This window comes from Schistosoma mansoni, chromosome 1 (assembly GCF_000237925.1).
Source record: "Schistosoma mansoni strain Puerto Rico chromosome 1, complete genome".
Classification (NCBI taxonomy): Eukaryota; Metazoa; Platyhelminthes; class Trematoda; order Strigeidida; family Schistosomatidae; genus Schistosoma; species Schistosoma mansoni.
Window position 1 is genome coordinate 2,354,399 of NC_031495.1, and position 17,369 is coordinate 2,371,767.

General features: G+C 36.0%; 1 protein-coding gene across 1 annotated transcript in view; it reads left to right on the forward strand.

Moving 5' to 3' along the window:
• The first annotated feature begins 3,239 nt into the window (after nucleotides 1–3,239).
• The window catches only part of Smp_171040 (putative vasodilator-stimulated phosphoprotein/sprouty protein evh1 domain containing protein), a 62,024-nt gene continuing 47,894 nt past the window's right edge, over nucleotides 3,240–17,369 (forward strand). Inside the window, exons 1-5 of the mRNA XM_018792970.1 lie at nucleotides 3,240–3,364; nucleotides 3,395–3,580; nucleotides 6,619–6,884; nucleotides 10,069–10,345; nucleotides 14,354–14,614. Coding sequence (XP_018647529.1) covers nucleotides 3,257–3,364; nucleotides 3,395–3,580; nucleotides 6,619–6,884; nucleotides 10,069–10,345; nucleotides 14,354–14,614 — 1,098 coding nt within the window. The 5' untranslated portion in view covers nucleotides 3,240–3,256. The remainder of the gene's footprint in view (nucleotides 3,365–3,394; nucleotides 3,581–6,618; nucleotides 6,885–10,068; nucleotides 10,346–14,353; nucleotides 14,615–17,369) is intronic.

Consider the following 17,369-nt stretch of genomic DNA (forward strand, 5'->3'; position numbering starts at 1 on the left):
ACCAGAAAACCACATATTCTGACAAAGTTTAATTTACTGATCAGTTATTATATAAGATGATGACGTGTCTGTGATGGCTTTTAAGCCCAAACATCAGTTCCCCCCAGATACGCACACAACCATCCATATTGTATCCCACATATAAAACAAACAAGTAGATTGTGGGTAAACGTTTAGGCTAATATAATATGTATTTAAAAACCGCCGTTCTCAATTCAATCAAGGAGTTAGAAACCATATCGATAAAACCAAGTCTTTGTTTAAAAGCATTACTGAAGAAATTAAAATTGGTAGAGCTGGGGGGACACATAGAACCTTGGAATCTAGAACGGATTAAAAAGCGAATGACACGTGAAATAATCTCTCCTAAGCGTCTATAAAACTTTATTGCGTTTTTGTCAACGTTTTGTACATTAGTATGTAATTTCTTTACGTTTGCCTAGAGGTATTGTCTTTGATTTCACATCGCCTGAGCTTATTTTAATAACAGATTTGTGGGGCGGCAATTACACCATATCATTGAATATCGCCTTTGAGTTCTAAAAACCGAAAAACCAATCATCAAAAATAGGAGCGTAATCAACAAACGCTCAGTATTCTATGGAATAAAATTAGTAGCGAATTTTCAGAAGTCGTACAGGTGCATTGTGATAAGTATAGTTTGAAAAACTTGTAGTATATATTATTCACAACTAATAACATTAAGAATTAAAGAGCTCTCTCCTTGGTATCCTTAAATCTAAGAGTTTTCTACACAAGACTTTCCTCGACTTCTCAGTATCCCAAAAACTACCAGTACAGAAAAGCCATTTCACTACAATCCCTAGGTCTTGAGAACTTTTGTAATCATCCAAAAAATAGTGCATGTGACAGAAGAGTATTATATTCTTAGGTTAAGAACTGGAACGATCGATGAGTAGTGAACTACTCATCATCATGATGTAATATTTAGGACGATTTTACATGAACTTGAAGGTAAGTCTACTTTATGTGGTTTAATTACATTCATAAAAAGAAGTTTCAATTAGATACGGTTTGATGAGGTGTGCAATTGAATAAGTTTAACTGGAATTATTAACGTTACTAGACTTAGGGAAAGACAAAACGGCGGGTTACAGAGGACAAAGCAATCCCCATTGAAACGAAGCAGATAAACAAGGCTTGGTAAGAACAGCAACGGAAAAATGCGTAAATGGATACGATCAACCTAGCTTTCTAGATTGATTTCTATTGTCTCAGCCAGTAAATGTGGAATCGGCGAAGAAAATGGTTTTGATTCATTCTTCACATTGTTGATTAGTTCCATTTCCAGTTTGGCAAAGAGAGGATGTTGGGATTTCACATGTTTGAACTGTTAATTCATAAACAACTGCACTTTTTTTCTTGACGAGCGCAGACGATAACTGTTATGCCAAAGAAGTTAGTTAGATGTGGTAAAGTTATATATGTATGTTTTTTTCGATTTCTTTTGTGTGTTAGAACCTTTACACTCTTTATCCCCATTGAGCTGATACACATGCCTAATTTTACATGGACTGATGCTTTCACATCCGCCATCATACAACTCGTATCATTTTAACCTAAAAACAGTGAGGCCGAATTCAGCCTTGAATAAACTAATTAAGCCTAGAATGTTTTCTGAGGGTGTCTCAGGATCATACAAAACCAATAACGATGTGGATGCCTCTAACTTATTAGCTGAACAATATTCTCGGACATTTCAATCAACTCCCATCAACTACACTGATGAAAGCCTCATCTGCTACTGCACAGGACTTTCCGAAGTGAACCTGAGCGCTGACCTGGTGTTCCGTAAACTGCAGCACCTAAGAAAAGACACTTCTCCTGGTCCGGATATGGTTCATTCTGCTATACTGAGGGAAGCAGCTTCAATCCTGGTAAAACCGCTTAGAATGATGTTCTCACACTTGCTAAGCTGGCTCACATCACACCAATTTTCAAAAGGGGTTGATGTAACAAACCCTCAAGCTACCGACCTGTGGCTCTTCTCTCTATACCTTCTAAAATTATGGAGTCCCTGATATGGAATGTTCTGATGGTGCTCCCAGGGCTCATTACTGGAACCCCTTTTCTTTTTGACTTACATAAACGATCTTCCACAACAAGTATCGTCTGACTTACTGCTTATTGCTGGTGATGTGAAACTTTGGAGAGAGAGGTAGGCAACCAAGAGGATATGCTGGCACTTCAGGAGGATCTGGCTCGACTTCAAAGTTGGGCAGACGACAACAGACTTACCTTCAACACTTCAAAGCGCAAAGTAGTCCATTTGCGACATGTTGCAGACTACAGTTACAACTTGGGAAACTCCTCTCTAGAAGTATCCTAAGTCGAAAAAGACTTAGAATTGCTGGTACTCTACGACTTGCAATCTTACCCCAACTGTGACAAAAATGCCTTTCGAGAAAACCCTGCACTGGTGACATTGAAAAGCACTTTTGGCCAGTTCGATAGAACTTTCCACATAATCTTCAACAGTTTTATTCGTCCCCTTTAGAGTTCGGTAACATAGTATTTCCTCCCTCCCTCCCTCCCTCCGAAAGATAAGGACACTCTGGAACGTGTCCAACGTCGAGCCACGAAATCAGCTCGAGGACTCAAATTTAAGCTTTATGAAGAGCGCCTCCAATCACTTGACCTTTACCTGGTAGAGTATAGGTGTCTTAGAAGTGACCTTCTTATGACTCACAGTATCCTTAACACTTCTGGTCATCCCCTTAATCATCTACTTAAGCTTAGTCACAGTACTAACCTATGGGGTAACACCCAGAAACTGGAGACCCAAGATAGCAGAATGGACTGTAGGTAAAAGTTCTACTCCCTAATAGTTGTCAAATGCTAGAACTTGCCATCAACTGAGCTAGTCCAAGCGACTTCGCAGGACTCCTTTAAGAGTAAACTTGGCCTATTCTTAAGGACTGGAGATAACATCCTATTATGATTTACCAATTTATGTTTTTCCTCTATTGTCTTTAATATGTCTAGCTTCCTGCCTGGAGGTATTGGGGATCCATTGCTACTAGACATGGAAGCTCGTTAAGCGAAAGCTTCTTCTATTCCGTCCACAACCCTTTGAACAATTTGAAGTTCCTAGGTTCTTGCCTTGAGGTTTTGGTGATCCACTGCTACTAGACACGGAAGCTCGCTAAGCGAAAGCTTCTTCTGTTCCGTCCACAACCACCTGAACCAATTGGCGCTATTGAAAAGGCGCAATATATGTATTAAGTGATGCGAAATGTCTTTGACCTTCAACCTAGATGGCCATGTTCCCGAGCCTTCCGTTTCTGTGGAAGAATTGAACGAAGAAATAACTAGGATGCGGAAAATAGTGCGAACTGCTAAGGTATGATGTAAAGTATTTCCTAAAAGTCAGGTGTATGCATTCCGAGATTTGATGCGGAGCGTTAAAAAATTACGAGAACAAATGTCTCGTCTTAGAGGCTGCAGACGATTAGAAAGCAAAATGGAAAACAGGATCTCTGATATGAAGCTCCTGCAAAACCTCTCGGTTGTTCGTTTATGTAAACGGTTACTGGCAGACGAACGTGATAAAAAGCATGTATGTCCTCAGATACCTTTTTAAAATAGGTTAAGCATGCCACGGATTTCCAATTTCAAGTTCTTACACATTTCGCAAAATTTATTCTCGAAAATAGGGTTTAAGGGTCATTCCGGAAATATACGCTTTGCATCTGAACCTTACTGATTTCGATAATTTGGATTTAGGAGTCCATATGTCTAATGTGTGACTATATGTTTTTTATAGTTATGTAATGACAACTTATGCAAAAAGTGTGAGGTTTCACGGGTAGAGCTGAATATTCAGTTTTTTTATATTCTTGTATGCTATAATAGTACTCAACTACCATGTTCAAGATAAACATAAATATCTCTAGTACTCATTTGCCTCAAATATAAATGTTCTTCGGGTTCTCAAAACTCGAAATTTCGTGGTTAATTTATCGGAGTAAGCTGCATAGTGTCGAGATCAGATCTTACCCGTAAATTATGTCTACTATTTGAAGTGTTACAACCTATCAACTCACTGTTCTAAATAGTTGCAGGCGTCACGATGGTAAACAACATAACTTCCCCGGTTTAACACTTCAAAACTCGTAATACATCTTAAACTGTGTATGACGTGAAAAAAGATACAAGTGTTAAGTACTAATGGCGCAACCTTGAAATAAAGGTGTCTAAAAATATTCTACTGAAAGGTTCAAAAATAGCTTGTTACTTTTTTGTCAATACTTGACAGTGTTATATCGAGTGCATTTTTAAGGACATCACGGACCACAGTGTGTCTGGAACAATCATTCCTCAATGTCCTACTATGCTAGATAGGTCTGTTGAATAGCGGTAAGACTAAAAGCAGCAAATTTAAGGTCCGAGGACGAAGTCGTACTGCTGTCTGTACAGAGCTGTGACGACAGTAAGGTGTACCCCCCAGATAACCGTCATAGTAGCGATGCTGACTTCCCATAAAGGAAGGATGGGGTTAGGAAATATCAACCCTAAAACTTCACCCCTTGCCTTGCCTCACGGAGTTTAACCTCTGACGGTAGGGTCTAAACAGGTACAGAACCAATACAAAAATCACTTACAAAAAGTTTGTGTGATCAGCCTCAAGCAGTTGTTCTTTGGGCGCTGCGGTCACCCCTTTTCGTCATTTTTACCTACACTCCCGCTGACTCCAGCCTGGATGAAGTGAAAGATGAATTTTACAGAAAGCTTTCTGAAATTCTTCAAAATGCTTAACACAAACATAGTATTCGTATTAGGTAATTTTAATACTCAAGTAGGTAGCTCAAACCAAACAGAAAAACATTTATGTGAGTATTTTAGCATTCCAGCTCAACGAACCGATAATAGTTATCGTCTGCTGCAAATGTGCTCAGATAATCGTTTATTTTTAGCAAGCACTAATTTTAAGCATAAGGAGAGACATCGTCTAACATGGAGACCACCTGCTACAAACCAACGATGGACTCAAATAGACCATATTGCCATCAGTCATCGTTGGAGAGGCTCGATAGAAGACTGTCGCTCGTACTGGAATACATGTTTAGACTGATCACGCTTTAATACGAGCACGCATTTGTTTGCGTCCCACTGGACGCAGAAATACCACATTAAAAAGACACATTAGAATTGAACTGAGTGACGAGGAAGCCAAAAGTAAGTTCCAGGAACAACTGAGTTCACATCTAGGCAGTTCTGTAAACAAGGCTGACCCAGATGTTGCTTGGAAAGATATACAAACAGCTGTGGAAACAGCAGTAACATCTATTATTAATTTAAACCAAAGGGTTACAAAATACTAATGGGTTTCTTCTAAGTCTACTGCACTGATGGATTCTCGTAAACTCGTCCCATCAGGTTCTGAACACGACGAAGAGGGAAAACAAACCAGATCTAGGTCAACCAAAAGTCTAAGGAACGATCGTGAGCAGTGGTGGGCAACGAAAGCAAAAGAGATAGGAAAGACAGATGATATAGTCCTGTTTGGTGAAGACGCTTATGAAATGCAGACTTCTGTTAGCACTGTGTAGCAATGCCAGGATAATTGGAATGAGTTTCTCCCCCTCTAAATGCAAGTTATTGCTTCAGGGCTGACTTGCCTCAACACCTGAACTAAGGATAGGGAGTGAAGTAGTCGAACGCGTCAAAAACTTCACTTATCTTGGAAGTCTGATCATTCATAATGGGTTGGTGTCTGACGAAATCTCAGCATGCATTCAAATAGCTCGTTTGGATTTTACCAACTTACGTTACCTATGGCTAAGACGAGATATCCGTCTATCAATTAAGGGACGAGTATACGGTGCAGCAGTTCGCTCTGTTCTACTTTGCAGCTGCTAAACACGGCCATTAAGGGTAGAAGATACTCGTAAGTTACTAGTATTTGACCACAGATGTCTTAGAAATATTGCTCGCATCTACTGGGATCACCGGGTAAGTAATAGTGAGGTTAGACGCAGGGTATTAGGGAATGTTGGTAAATCAGTTGATGAGGTCATGAATCTTCATCGACTGAGATGGTTGGGCCACGTGTTACAAATGCCTGAACACTGATTACCACGACGCGCAATGCTGACTAGTGTAGGGGATGGTTGGAAGAGAGTTAGGGGCGGCCGAAACAAGACGTGGTATCAGTGCATAAAGTCACTAACTTCTAGTTTGAATCATGTTGGTAGCCGCAAACCACTTGGTTGGGGTCTGCGTGACTATCGTAACCAATGGTTGGAGACTCTGGGTGACATGGCTCAGAATCGATCACAATGGCGTAGGTGTATACACTCTTTGTCTTCCCTTAAACATTTCTTTCTAATTCTTTCTCCTTTTATCATATCCTTAAGTGAAATGCCTTTTTACTACCATTGAAATAACTGCTTCTATGAATTTGGTGTTCATCTTGTTGTGTTAATGAGGTGTGGCAACTTAGACCGATGCATATATATGCATAGTCCTACGTTGTAGCTGATTGACTAACTTGATTGAAAGGAATTCAGTGATGGAAGGGTGTGTGAATACTCATGATTATCGATTTATTTCATGACAGTATAAAAAAGCAATCATTCATATTATTCTTACTAGCTTCAGAAATATGGACGTAATCTCACTCAAGAAGATCGTTTAATTATACGTCTCAAATCATCGAAACCTGTATCAGCCTTCATCAAATCATTTCGTGAAAAACATGACGACTGGATTAGTCTGGTTCATTATTTGTTTTACAAAAATGTATCAGGTAAATGGAAGTCAAGAGAACAGAAACGTCGAAATAGGAACGTTCGTGGATCCTTACCATTACCTTCTGCACCTGTTAAGGAAACAGAACTTGGTATTTCGGAGGATCAAAGGTAAAATTTAATTTGGTTGAATATTTCAACTGTCAAGGTGATGAGATTATTTTTTTATTGTGTGATCATTTCAGTTCCCATATAGAATGTTCGCTCTAATTAATTATTTGTACAGACAATTATATGTTATACATACCGGTATCTCACTAGTACTGTCCAATTTTATTCAATGTAAATTGAACTTTTATGAAGCTTGCTTGTTGAATCACGTGTTCCAAAACCAAATTATATATGAATTTACATTTAGGTAAATTATAAGCAAATATTTTAAACCTTATCCGGCTGACGAAATCGTTTGATTTCCAAGATAAACTTATTGGGATGATCAATTTAATTGAACTACGTACTCAAGCATCTCTTGTATTAGTAGAAATGTCTATAGTTTGCCACATTAAATCCATTATTCTTTGCAGTACTGTCATTTCGGAAAAAAGGAAGACATCAAAAAAGCTAGAAACATCCTGCTGTAATCATTATATCTATTCAATTCTGATAGATATCACTAGTTTGTCCTTGACTATATCGTCTGCTCATGAAAAGAGAGCACTTTGTAGGTTTTAATTTTTCTGTCCCAACAGCACAAATGTCTGAATTGGTAATTAGTATCCGATTCGGAAACCTCTATAATCAAATAAGTATCTTAGATCCTACATCCTTAGAGAGTCAATGTTGATGTAAAGCTACACCTTTAGATATGACACACCATTCTCATGTTCCTTGACAAAAGCAGAAAAGTATATCAACTTCTCAGCATTTCAAATCATTAAAAAGTTTATGAAACAGTGTTGATATTATTCTTGTTAAACCTGATAAATGATCAGGTGTTGTTGTTACTAATTAGTCCGGTTACGGGAATATGATGGTATCCATTCTCAATTTATGGTCGATGTTGACTCTGAAAGACTATGCAAATTAGAAAGGAAGGTCGACTCGGATTTAATGAAATTTCTTAACATGAATACTATTGACAAATAAGAATCTAATTTGTTAAAGCCTATGAGTCCAATGTATCCTCATTTTTATAGACTTCCATAAATTCATAAGCCCGATACCCCCTTATGTTTGATCTTGTCTATATAACGGGCACCTACACATAATCTTGCGAAATGGTTGACAGAAGTGTTAAACCGTATTCTAAACTAATTTTATTAGTACTTTTCAAAAGATTCATCCGAATTAATTACGTGGTGGATATCAGTATTAGTACGAAGACAGTATGCTCCTTTGGTGTAAGCACTTTATATACAAGCGTACCTCTTAGGAAGACTTGGTATTTTGTGCGACTATCTGTATCATTAAACGATCCTCAGTCCTCATTTCCTGTAAAAGCTCTTGAGAATTTATTTTTGTATACTGATAATGTGAATTTTATTTCTTAGGTGAAGCATTTTCGACGGATTGATAGTGTAGCTATGAATAGTCTTTCAGGACCATTTATGACCAATATGTTTGCGGTATATGTGGAAAATCTAGCGAAAGATTCAATTCAAAAGGTGTCTCTATAATCGGTACATGGATGACATTAGTCATAAGTGATGAACGTAAAGATGTGAACCGCTTGTTAGAGGAACTCAACGTAACTCAAAAGCCTATCTGTCTTACATGAGAAGAAGAGGTGAATAACCAACTTCCATCAAACGTTCTCTTTATAGAAAACAAACACGGATAGGGCCATATCTTGGTTTGCATAATCACTATCCAGTTCGGTACGAACACGGGTTAATAAAACGGTTATTCAATAGGATCAATCGTATTTGCACTAGCGATATTATTTAGAGAGACGATAAGCTTCTTATTGTGACATTGATTAATAACTGTTGTTCATCGAAGTTTATAAACTCCTGGATATGTAGCAATATAAATAGACCCACGACGTTTTTGGCATCCAAAAAACTTGTCTATATTACCTTACGATTGAGGGGTGACTTAAATAGTCTCAACTTGTAACGGTGACTTAAATTAACTATAAGACATTTTACGCAGCTGAACTGATCACTATCGAAAAACCAGTGTCTCTGTTTCGCCAAAACCCAAACAGTATGTAAATGGTCGTGTCAAATTCTATTACGTCTGCCAATGTACATCTATATGCGGAAACATATATACAGGAAGGAGAAATCTTGATCCGCAAGTTACTGTTTGAACGCACACCTAAATGGCTACAAAGACATGGATTTCAGTGGTCGAATAAGATTACAGGACAGACAAATATATTTCTCAACTGCAAAATATTTGCTTGAGACGGGTCATAAGGTTGATATCAAGTCGGCTTTTTTGGCGTTATGCAGGAGTTCGAGGGCATATACTCAGGTTTATTGAAGCCCTGGCTATACGAAAACTAAGACCATTACATGTTCAAAGCAGTTCGTTTTTAGCCTTAATTTACCCTGGTAATACTGATTTATTATTTAGCGTGGTTTTGACATTGTGCACTTAATTATCATCTTTCTTTCCTTCTACCTTCTAATTCGTCTTGTTAAATTTTTATTTTTCTAATACATAATATCCTAACTAGTATACATATGATCAGATTTTTCGAAACGTATTTCACAAATATATCACGTAGTTCTGTTAAACTTCGTCTTCTCATCGCATTATCCTATCTTTTGTAATTATAGGGTCTTTTTTATGTAATGCTATTTTCAAAGTCGGAGACCTTATCTAAGAAATGTTCTATATTGAAAAGCATCCCTATTATCATCACCCATCTATTTGTGAAACAGTATTCTTAATAGATTGTATTTCAGTAGTCTTGGCACATTGCTAGTTATATTTTGCATACACACAAATAATAAATCTCGCTTTGAGTCATATTAAATTTTTTAAAGGTCAATAAAAGCAAAGGCGTTTGTAGTAATCAAAGAGGATGTTTAACTACTCAAACTAAAGTGGTTATAGTGAAGTTCAAATCCGCGATCACTGAGCTACTACATTATGGTAACTACTTTTCCCATATATATCGTTAATTAGTAGTGCCACTATCTGCTGAAATTGAAGTAGATGGACTGCGCTTTTAAACACATTCTTTCGTTCCAGTATTTTTTCTTAGAATTGGGCCTCATATCAAAATTCAGTCCTCTTTATTTTTATTAATATTTAAACTTCTTATAAATGACCGAATAATTAAGTATCTTCAAGTTCTTTATCATCAAGTTTTGTTCTGCACTCATTTTTATTTCTTTAGCAACAATCCCTCATCCTATCGTATTCAAAATATATGTTCAGAATCTGAAAATTGCATAAAAACACTGCCAGTCCAACATACTCTTAGTGGTAGTAGCATACTCAGTGATACTAATTCAGATATGCCAGAAATAATCGCTCGGTTACTTGAACGGAAAGGCATTAAAAAAATCGAAGATTTCAATACCATGTATAAACATGATTGTATGAAAAATGGATCAATGGAACAAACAGTAAATAAACCAAAGAAAGTAAAACTTCCATTGAAATCTCCTGACGTAAGAGTCATTCACCATATTCCCTAATTTTTTTATTAATATACTAGTATATCCTTAAGGAAATTTATGCAGTGGTTCTATTTGGTTTAGCCTTACGAAGATTAAAGAAGAATCTATGATCGATTATAGTAAATAATTGTCAAATATTATAGGAATATTCATTTAAGAAAACTCTTGGTTCATGCAGTTTGAGTGTACGTTTATAGGTCACTCATTCAAATTCAAACTACTACTGTTATAATATAGTGAAGAAAGCGTTAGGTTATAAGCTTAACTAAATTTTGTCCACCATATACCCTTTCGGAATTAAATCTAAGCTATTGTTCATCATAATAGACAAAATAATCTCAACTGAGATTAAGTTTTGAAATAAATTGTCTTCAAATTGAACAATCTTTGCAAGCCTATGCTGATAATTATGCGCTTACTGGTAACCGAGCTTCGATAATAATTTCTGAATTCTTAATTGGAAGCCTTATTTGATGGAGTTTAGTAAAGTGGAGAATGAGACATATCCCCAATGGTACTTTTAGGTTGGCCATGTGATATCGTCAGTTGACTAAACTTAGAAATGGGGACCATTTTATTTTGACTTCATGGCTAAATAATTCAAATTTTGGGCATTAAATATCAGGTTTGAACCCCGCAACATCTATTTCGTTTTAAGTAGTCGAATAGTTCCACTAGCTTTCACACAATATGGCTGTAAGTATATAAATCTGTACTTGATAAAAGAGTTACGTTGTTATTATTATGTATTGATAGTTTACTTTTAATAATTACTTATATCATTTTTCACTCCAGATGTGTTTTCTGTTCATTTAGAATTATTGTTGATGAGCATATGTCCCAAAGCATATTTCTTTTTTTTACTATTAAGCGTAGTCTTGAGTGGTTAACACTGATATGAAGATGGACTATTTTAAAAACGTATCCATCAGAAATCCAGCATTCTTTTTCTTGATCCTGATCGGTATTTTTTTAATTAATTATTCAAGAGTTAACTACAAAAATCGTCAGACGAAAGTTCGATTGTGGTGGTCGGTATTCGATATTATCCTAAAACTTCGTATATTGTTTACCCTGATAACCGTTGCCCGATAACACACCAACGGTATATAAATCAGAAGGCGAATACGAAGTGTTGATTACGTTTACTATTGAACCACGCACAGATTGTCGAAATTACAGGCACGTTCAGCAAGCATGAAAGAGTAGTGCAGAAAAGCGAGCGAGTGATTATTTTATTTATTTATTTAAACACAAACTTTGGTACAAGGAGGAACCCAATAGATATGCGCCACATAAATCATTCGACTTGTGTGAGGGCTGGGATACTGCCCGGCTGCCCAGACCAAATCAGATGGTTTTGTTGGGGGGTCACACCCAGAGCCTTTCACCTAAAGGTCTGATCCACAAGGCAGTGGGGCAACGTCAGGAGATGCAGTCCCATGGTAGCCGGTGACCAGCAATTGGTTCGTACGCCATTTGTTCCTTCAGGATACTGGAGCCAGCCCATGTGCACCATTGGTTTGGAATCAGGGTTTCCCAACTCCCCTAGGTGGACTTTCCGTGTTCATCGACCCGGTTAAAATACCGGACATTCGCTTTTCGTCCTCTCAATTTGGTAAAAAAAACACCATCGCCACGAGAAGGCAGTGAGTAGGACTTCCCTGGCAGAGGCTATATACTCGTGGCTGTGTGAGAGCATTTGGAGAAGGAGAGCAGACTCTTCCTACTCTCGGCCGTCCCAGGGCATTTGGGGGCATGCGAGTCGAATGAGCGAGCGAGTGATTGAGTCAGTGAGCAGGATTAAAATATACACATATATACATATGGAAATGAATGAATCATCTAATCAATCAGGCGGCTAATAGTAAGGCTAGCAAAATGAATATATGCGTAGGCAGTAAACAATGCTCAAGCATACATATTCATACAAGTGCAACAATAATAAAGGTACAATAGGATAGATAGGTTGTCATTGTACGAATGACTCTATCTGGTGAATAAGTTGACAAAAGGGCTTAGCCAAATGAAATCTGAACAAATTCGATTGTACTTGAGTTGCTATATCATATATGTTAATACTTATATTCAAAGTTTGTATTGAAAAAATGTGGGAACTCATCATTTGTCAAGTAATTTAATGCGTTTAAACGATTCTCTTTAATGATAAATAACTTTTTCAAGACTTGATGATTCCAAATAATATAACCATTCGTTTGTAATGATAATATTAGTAATATTCACAGTATCTTAGTAAAATAATGGATTTCAGAAATTAGGCAATCAAAAGAGGGTTTGGTGGAGATTTTAGTAATTTTATGGTTGAGATCATGAGTCAATTGAAGCTAGGCCACCATGGAAAACCTGGAAGCTCTGGACGGCCGTTCTAGAGGTTAGGAGCTCGCGCGTGATACTGATAGGTCTTGGGTTCGAATCTCACGAGGCGGGGTCATAGATGCTCACTGCTGAGGAGTACCATACTAGGACGAAACGGTCGTCCAGTGCTTCCAGGATTTCCATGGTGGTCTAGCTTCAATTGACTCCTGATTTCAACTATAAAATTTATGTGAATCACTTTATTTCTTAGTAATTAGATAATTGTTTCTTCATATGAGTGATACTACTTTCGAGTAGACTATTGAAATTTGATAAAAATTATTTTATACATTGCGAAAAAAAATACAAAGAATCGATTCATACAATGTTTCGAAATATCAGAAATTTATTTTTCTACTTATTAGTTGAATATAAATATAAATCGTTTTAATTGTTCTGTTCATTTAGTGATAACTTAGTTTCGTTGGTTCATTCGACGTTTACTTTATTATATTTCTTAATTATCAATATTTTGATTAGATAAAGAACCAAACTTCATTCAATTCTTGTCATGAAAATCCTCTAGAAGCACATCAAATGAAAGATTCATTAATTGATGATGATCCTCTTGGTAATGATGATAAAGATGTCAGGAAGTTATATGTAAGTGTCATTGTTTATTTGTACTAGAACTTCAAAGTACTTTTATGATTAAAGTCTCTATCAAGTCTTTCTATTCATTTCGTTTAATTGCTATCATTACAAATTTAAATTTTTCTATTGCTTCAATTATTAATCTGAATGATGAAGACACTTCAAAATGTATAGATTTTACAGAGTACGTGTCATAAGTCTTACTAATAATTGAAGTAACATGCTAAGTGTATACTGTTCTTGAATGAGTTATGTCGCCATCGTAGTAGGTTACGTCTGTCCATTTCAGTCTCATTATTTTGACAGTATTAACAAATTGTCAGGAAATATCTTTCAGTAATGAGCTGTTGTTATATATATGGATCCAGTTGGTAGACACCGCAAAAACATACATACAACCTTCATTATATGAATGATGATATATGAAAGGACTTTCAATAGGCATCTTCTGCTTACTTATTGCCTTGCAAAAATATAAATACGCATGCTGTTCTTAGAAAAGATTATTTCAAAATTTCGTCACATACTTTAATAGTAATAACAAACGTATCCGTGTTGGTTATTCATATCATTTCGATACGTCCCTAAGAGAGTATGGTGTGAACGAGAATACCAGTGGGAGACATCAATATATTCGAATATTAAATTACCGAATCTCTTAGTAAAGTCTGAAAACCATACAGTAAATACTTTATTTGCAAAATGTCAATCAATTGTCTCAGACTTGATTGTTCCTTCGTTTCCATACCAATCACTCTCTGTTCTCGTTTTCTTCTCTTCAATCTTCTTAACTTTCTGCCGCCAGGCATTTCACTTTCGATCGGTAACACGTACTACTTATATCTGTTGACATCAGTTGCACACACCACAGTGTTAGCTAATCATACGCATTGTTCAGTTAAGTCATCTAGTCTCAATATTCTATAAATTGTCGTCTTTTTTAAAAAATAGATTGCCTTAATCGTCAGTCATTCTGACAGTCATTATTGTTTTCTGTCAACCTAATCATATTTCTTTATTATTTTATAGAAAAAAGGTTTTGTAAGACAACAACACATGAAAAAGTATCCTTCAAAAGTAAATTCACATAAATCTCATACAAAACAAAACTTTTCTAAATTTCCATACAAAATGAAACAAGATAATTTACAAATGCATAAAACAACAACAGCTAATCTTACAGAAACTGTTATATCTGAATTATCTAAACCTGGTTTACATCCATCATGGCAAGCAAAACGATTAGAAAAAGTGAAAGTTATGGAACTATGTAAAGATTCAACTACAGAAGTAAAACATATTGTATTTGATGGTTAAATGATGGTCACATGAATAAACAAACGAACATGTATCATAAATTATTACTGTATATACACTTAATTATGTTTATTATTCAACTATTTGTCTCTTTTACCAACCAGGTATATCTAACATTCCTTTCGTATTCATGCTTTTTTTTTCTTCTCAAAACTCACACTGTTGACATTACAATTGTGACTGTTGTTTGTTTACTTTTTTGTGGGGGAGGGGGTGGGAACTCTTCAAAATCTTTTACTGTACGGATTTTTAGAATATTGAATCATTTAAACATTGTTAATTAGCTTTTTGTCAAAAATTGTGTAATTTGGTGTGAAGGAAAATAGTCCATGGGCAATTTTGTTGGTAAGAATAGATGAGTGAAAGGTAGAAAGTTTTCAATTGATGGCTGGTAAGCTAACTCCAATACGTGTCATGTATGTTTCGCTCGCTAACGTTCGCTCATGTGCTCACAGCTTTCTGGCCTACGTTATTTGTCAATAAAAATGTAGTTGCCGCTTCCCTTTGTCTTCTGACTCTATACACCGTTAAGATTAGTATTATAACGGTTATCGAGGCGATCAGTTAACGAAGCACGCCACTGCAGTAAATAGCGGAATAACACAAGTCAAATACGAGTGTTTAAGAAAAAATAGATTTCATCCATTCATCAGTGCAGACGAATAATCAGGAGAATCGAAAATGCAAAACCTGAGTTCTTAAAATATTACTCATTGCCAGAGTTAATATATTTCATAAAAGACAATGAATAATGTGAGCAGCGAACAGGGAATGGATGATAATATTATGAGTAAACAGACATGTACAAGCACACCTAGTAATAATAGGACGCTCAAGCATATTATTAGCAAAAACATGAATAAACTATATTTACCGAAGGTTCCTATGAAGAGAATAGAGTTATTAGGATTGTAGAGATGATTCAGTAGTCACATACTGCCTAAACATCTGGAATAAGCTTGCACATGTTTCGTAACAGAGATGTCACTACACAACAAAGCATACAAGAATGTCCATTATTTTGTTGGTGAGAGTGATAGTCGTTATCTGAAGATTGTTTAAAACAAACAACTTTTAGGTGGAATTTGTTGTCGATCACTTGTCAATCAAAATAACTTAATGTTGATTACCTACTCGCCATATTACTGCGTAACATGTATTATTACCATAATTTAAAAATGGACCGAAGTTATAAGCTGTCATTATTCTATTTATGTTTTTACCTGGACACCAGTCGACGGTTTTGTATATTGTTGGATTTAGGCCACGTATGTCTCACTCCGGGTGTAACGCGACAATCTGTTTATTTGGATAGCGATAGACCTAGAGTGTGGGATCTACAATAACATAATGCCAGCACGTGATGTGATAAAGTATTATATTATGTTATTAGTTATTGTATACGAGATACAAATTTGATTACAGCACATAAGGAAATCGACAACATAATTGAATTAATCACTATAGCCTCGATCGTTCATTATGCATACAAATAATAAAAATGTACAGATATTGAAATTTCAAAGGTAAGTTTGGTGATAATTAATACGAAGCTACTAAATTAAACCCTTCTTAGAATACAATTGTTAATGATTGTGTTCGAGCATTAATTGAGTAGCAATAAGCAACACGTAAAAATTAAAGTTGGACGCCAATTAAATATGATATGACAGTGTATTGAATGAGAGTACCAGTGTGTATGGTCGAACATATTAGTAAAGTCTGAGAACCATACAGTAAATACTTTCTTTACAAAATGTCAATCAATCATCTCAGGCTGCATTGTTCCTTTATTTCCACAGCAATCATTCACTGTACTCATTCTCTTTTCTTGGATCCTTTTAACCTTCTGCTGCCAGGTATTTCACTTTCGATTGATGATACATACTACTTATATATATCGACATCAGTAGCACACACCACAATAGCATGGCATAATTAATTAATGAGCTGGTTTAAGAAACAGTAATATAATTAATGATATGTTTGAGTGTCACTGTCACGTATATAAATAAAACATCTTTTATTTATGCGGCGAAATTATGATGATAATTAAAGTTAACATTGTATTGGCCTAGTGTTATATAGTATTGTATAATGTAATATCGTAGACGGTATGATCGTGGCGAGTAACTAGTAAATCTGCTGTACAGTTAATTACTTTATGTTGTATTTGGATATTTTATGGCAACACAATATACTTTTATTCTGCGTACACTCTAAAAGCATTATATTTATCTGATAACTGACGTTGAAGAGAATAAAGTGTATGTGTTTGGAATGCATTTAGCTGTCTCAAGGCAACTAACAATTAATAATTAAACCTGAAACAATTGCTCCACCCAATACATCACTTATTATCTGAACAACAGAAAGCACATTCAACTGTTCATTGTGGAGTCAACTTCTCGATGTTGTAAAGGTGGATAAGCCATAACTGTTGGAATCGCGAAACATAATACAGCCTGAATTACAGGGTGCATTACAACTAGAGACAAGATCGACATTTGTCCTACACACCAACTTGACGTGTGTGTCTTAATTACAACTGAAATATTCAGTACCATGAAATGCGCGTGAATTACTAGAATGAAGTTTACCGCATGAAAAACAGTAACTGAACTTGTGCTCAAGTTCGCTCACTCCTTTGTAGTACTTCAACCCGTTCATGAGAACGGAGGTCATCGATAAAAAGACCCTCCCTATTCCAGTAGATCACTGATCCTGC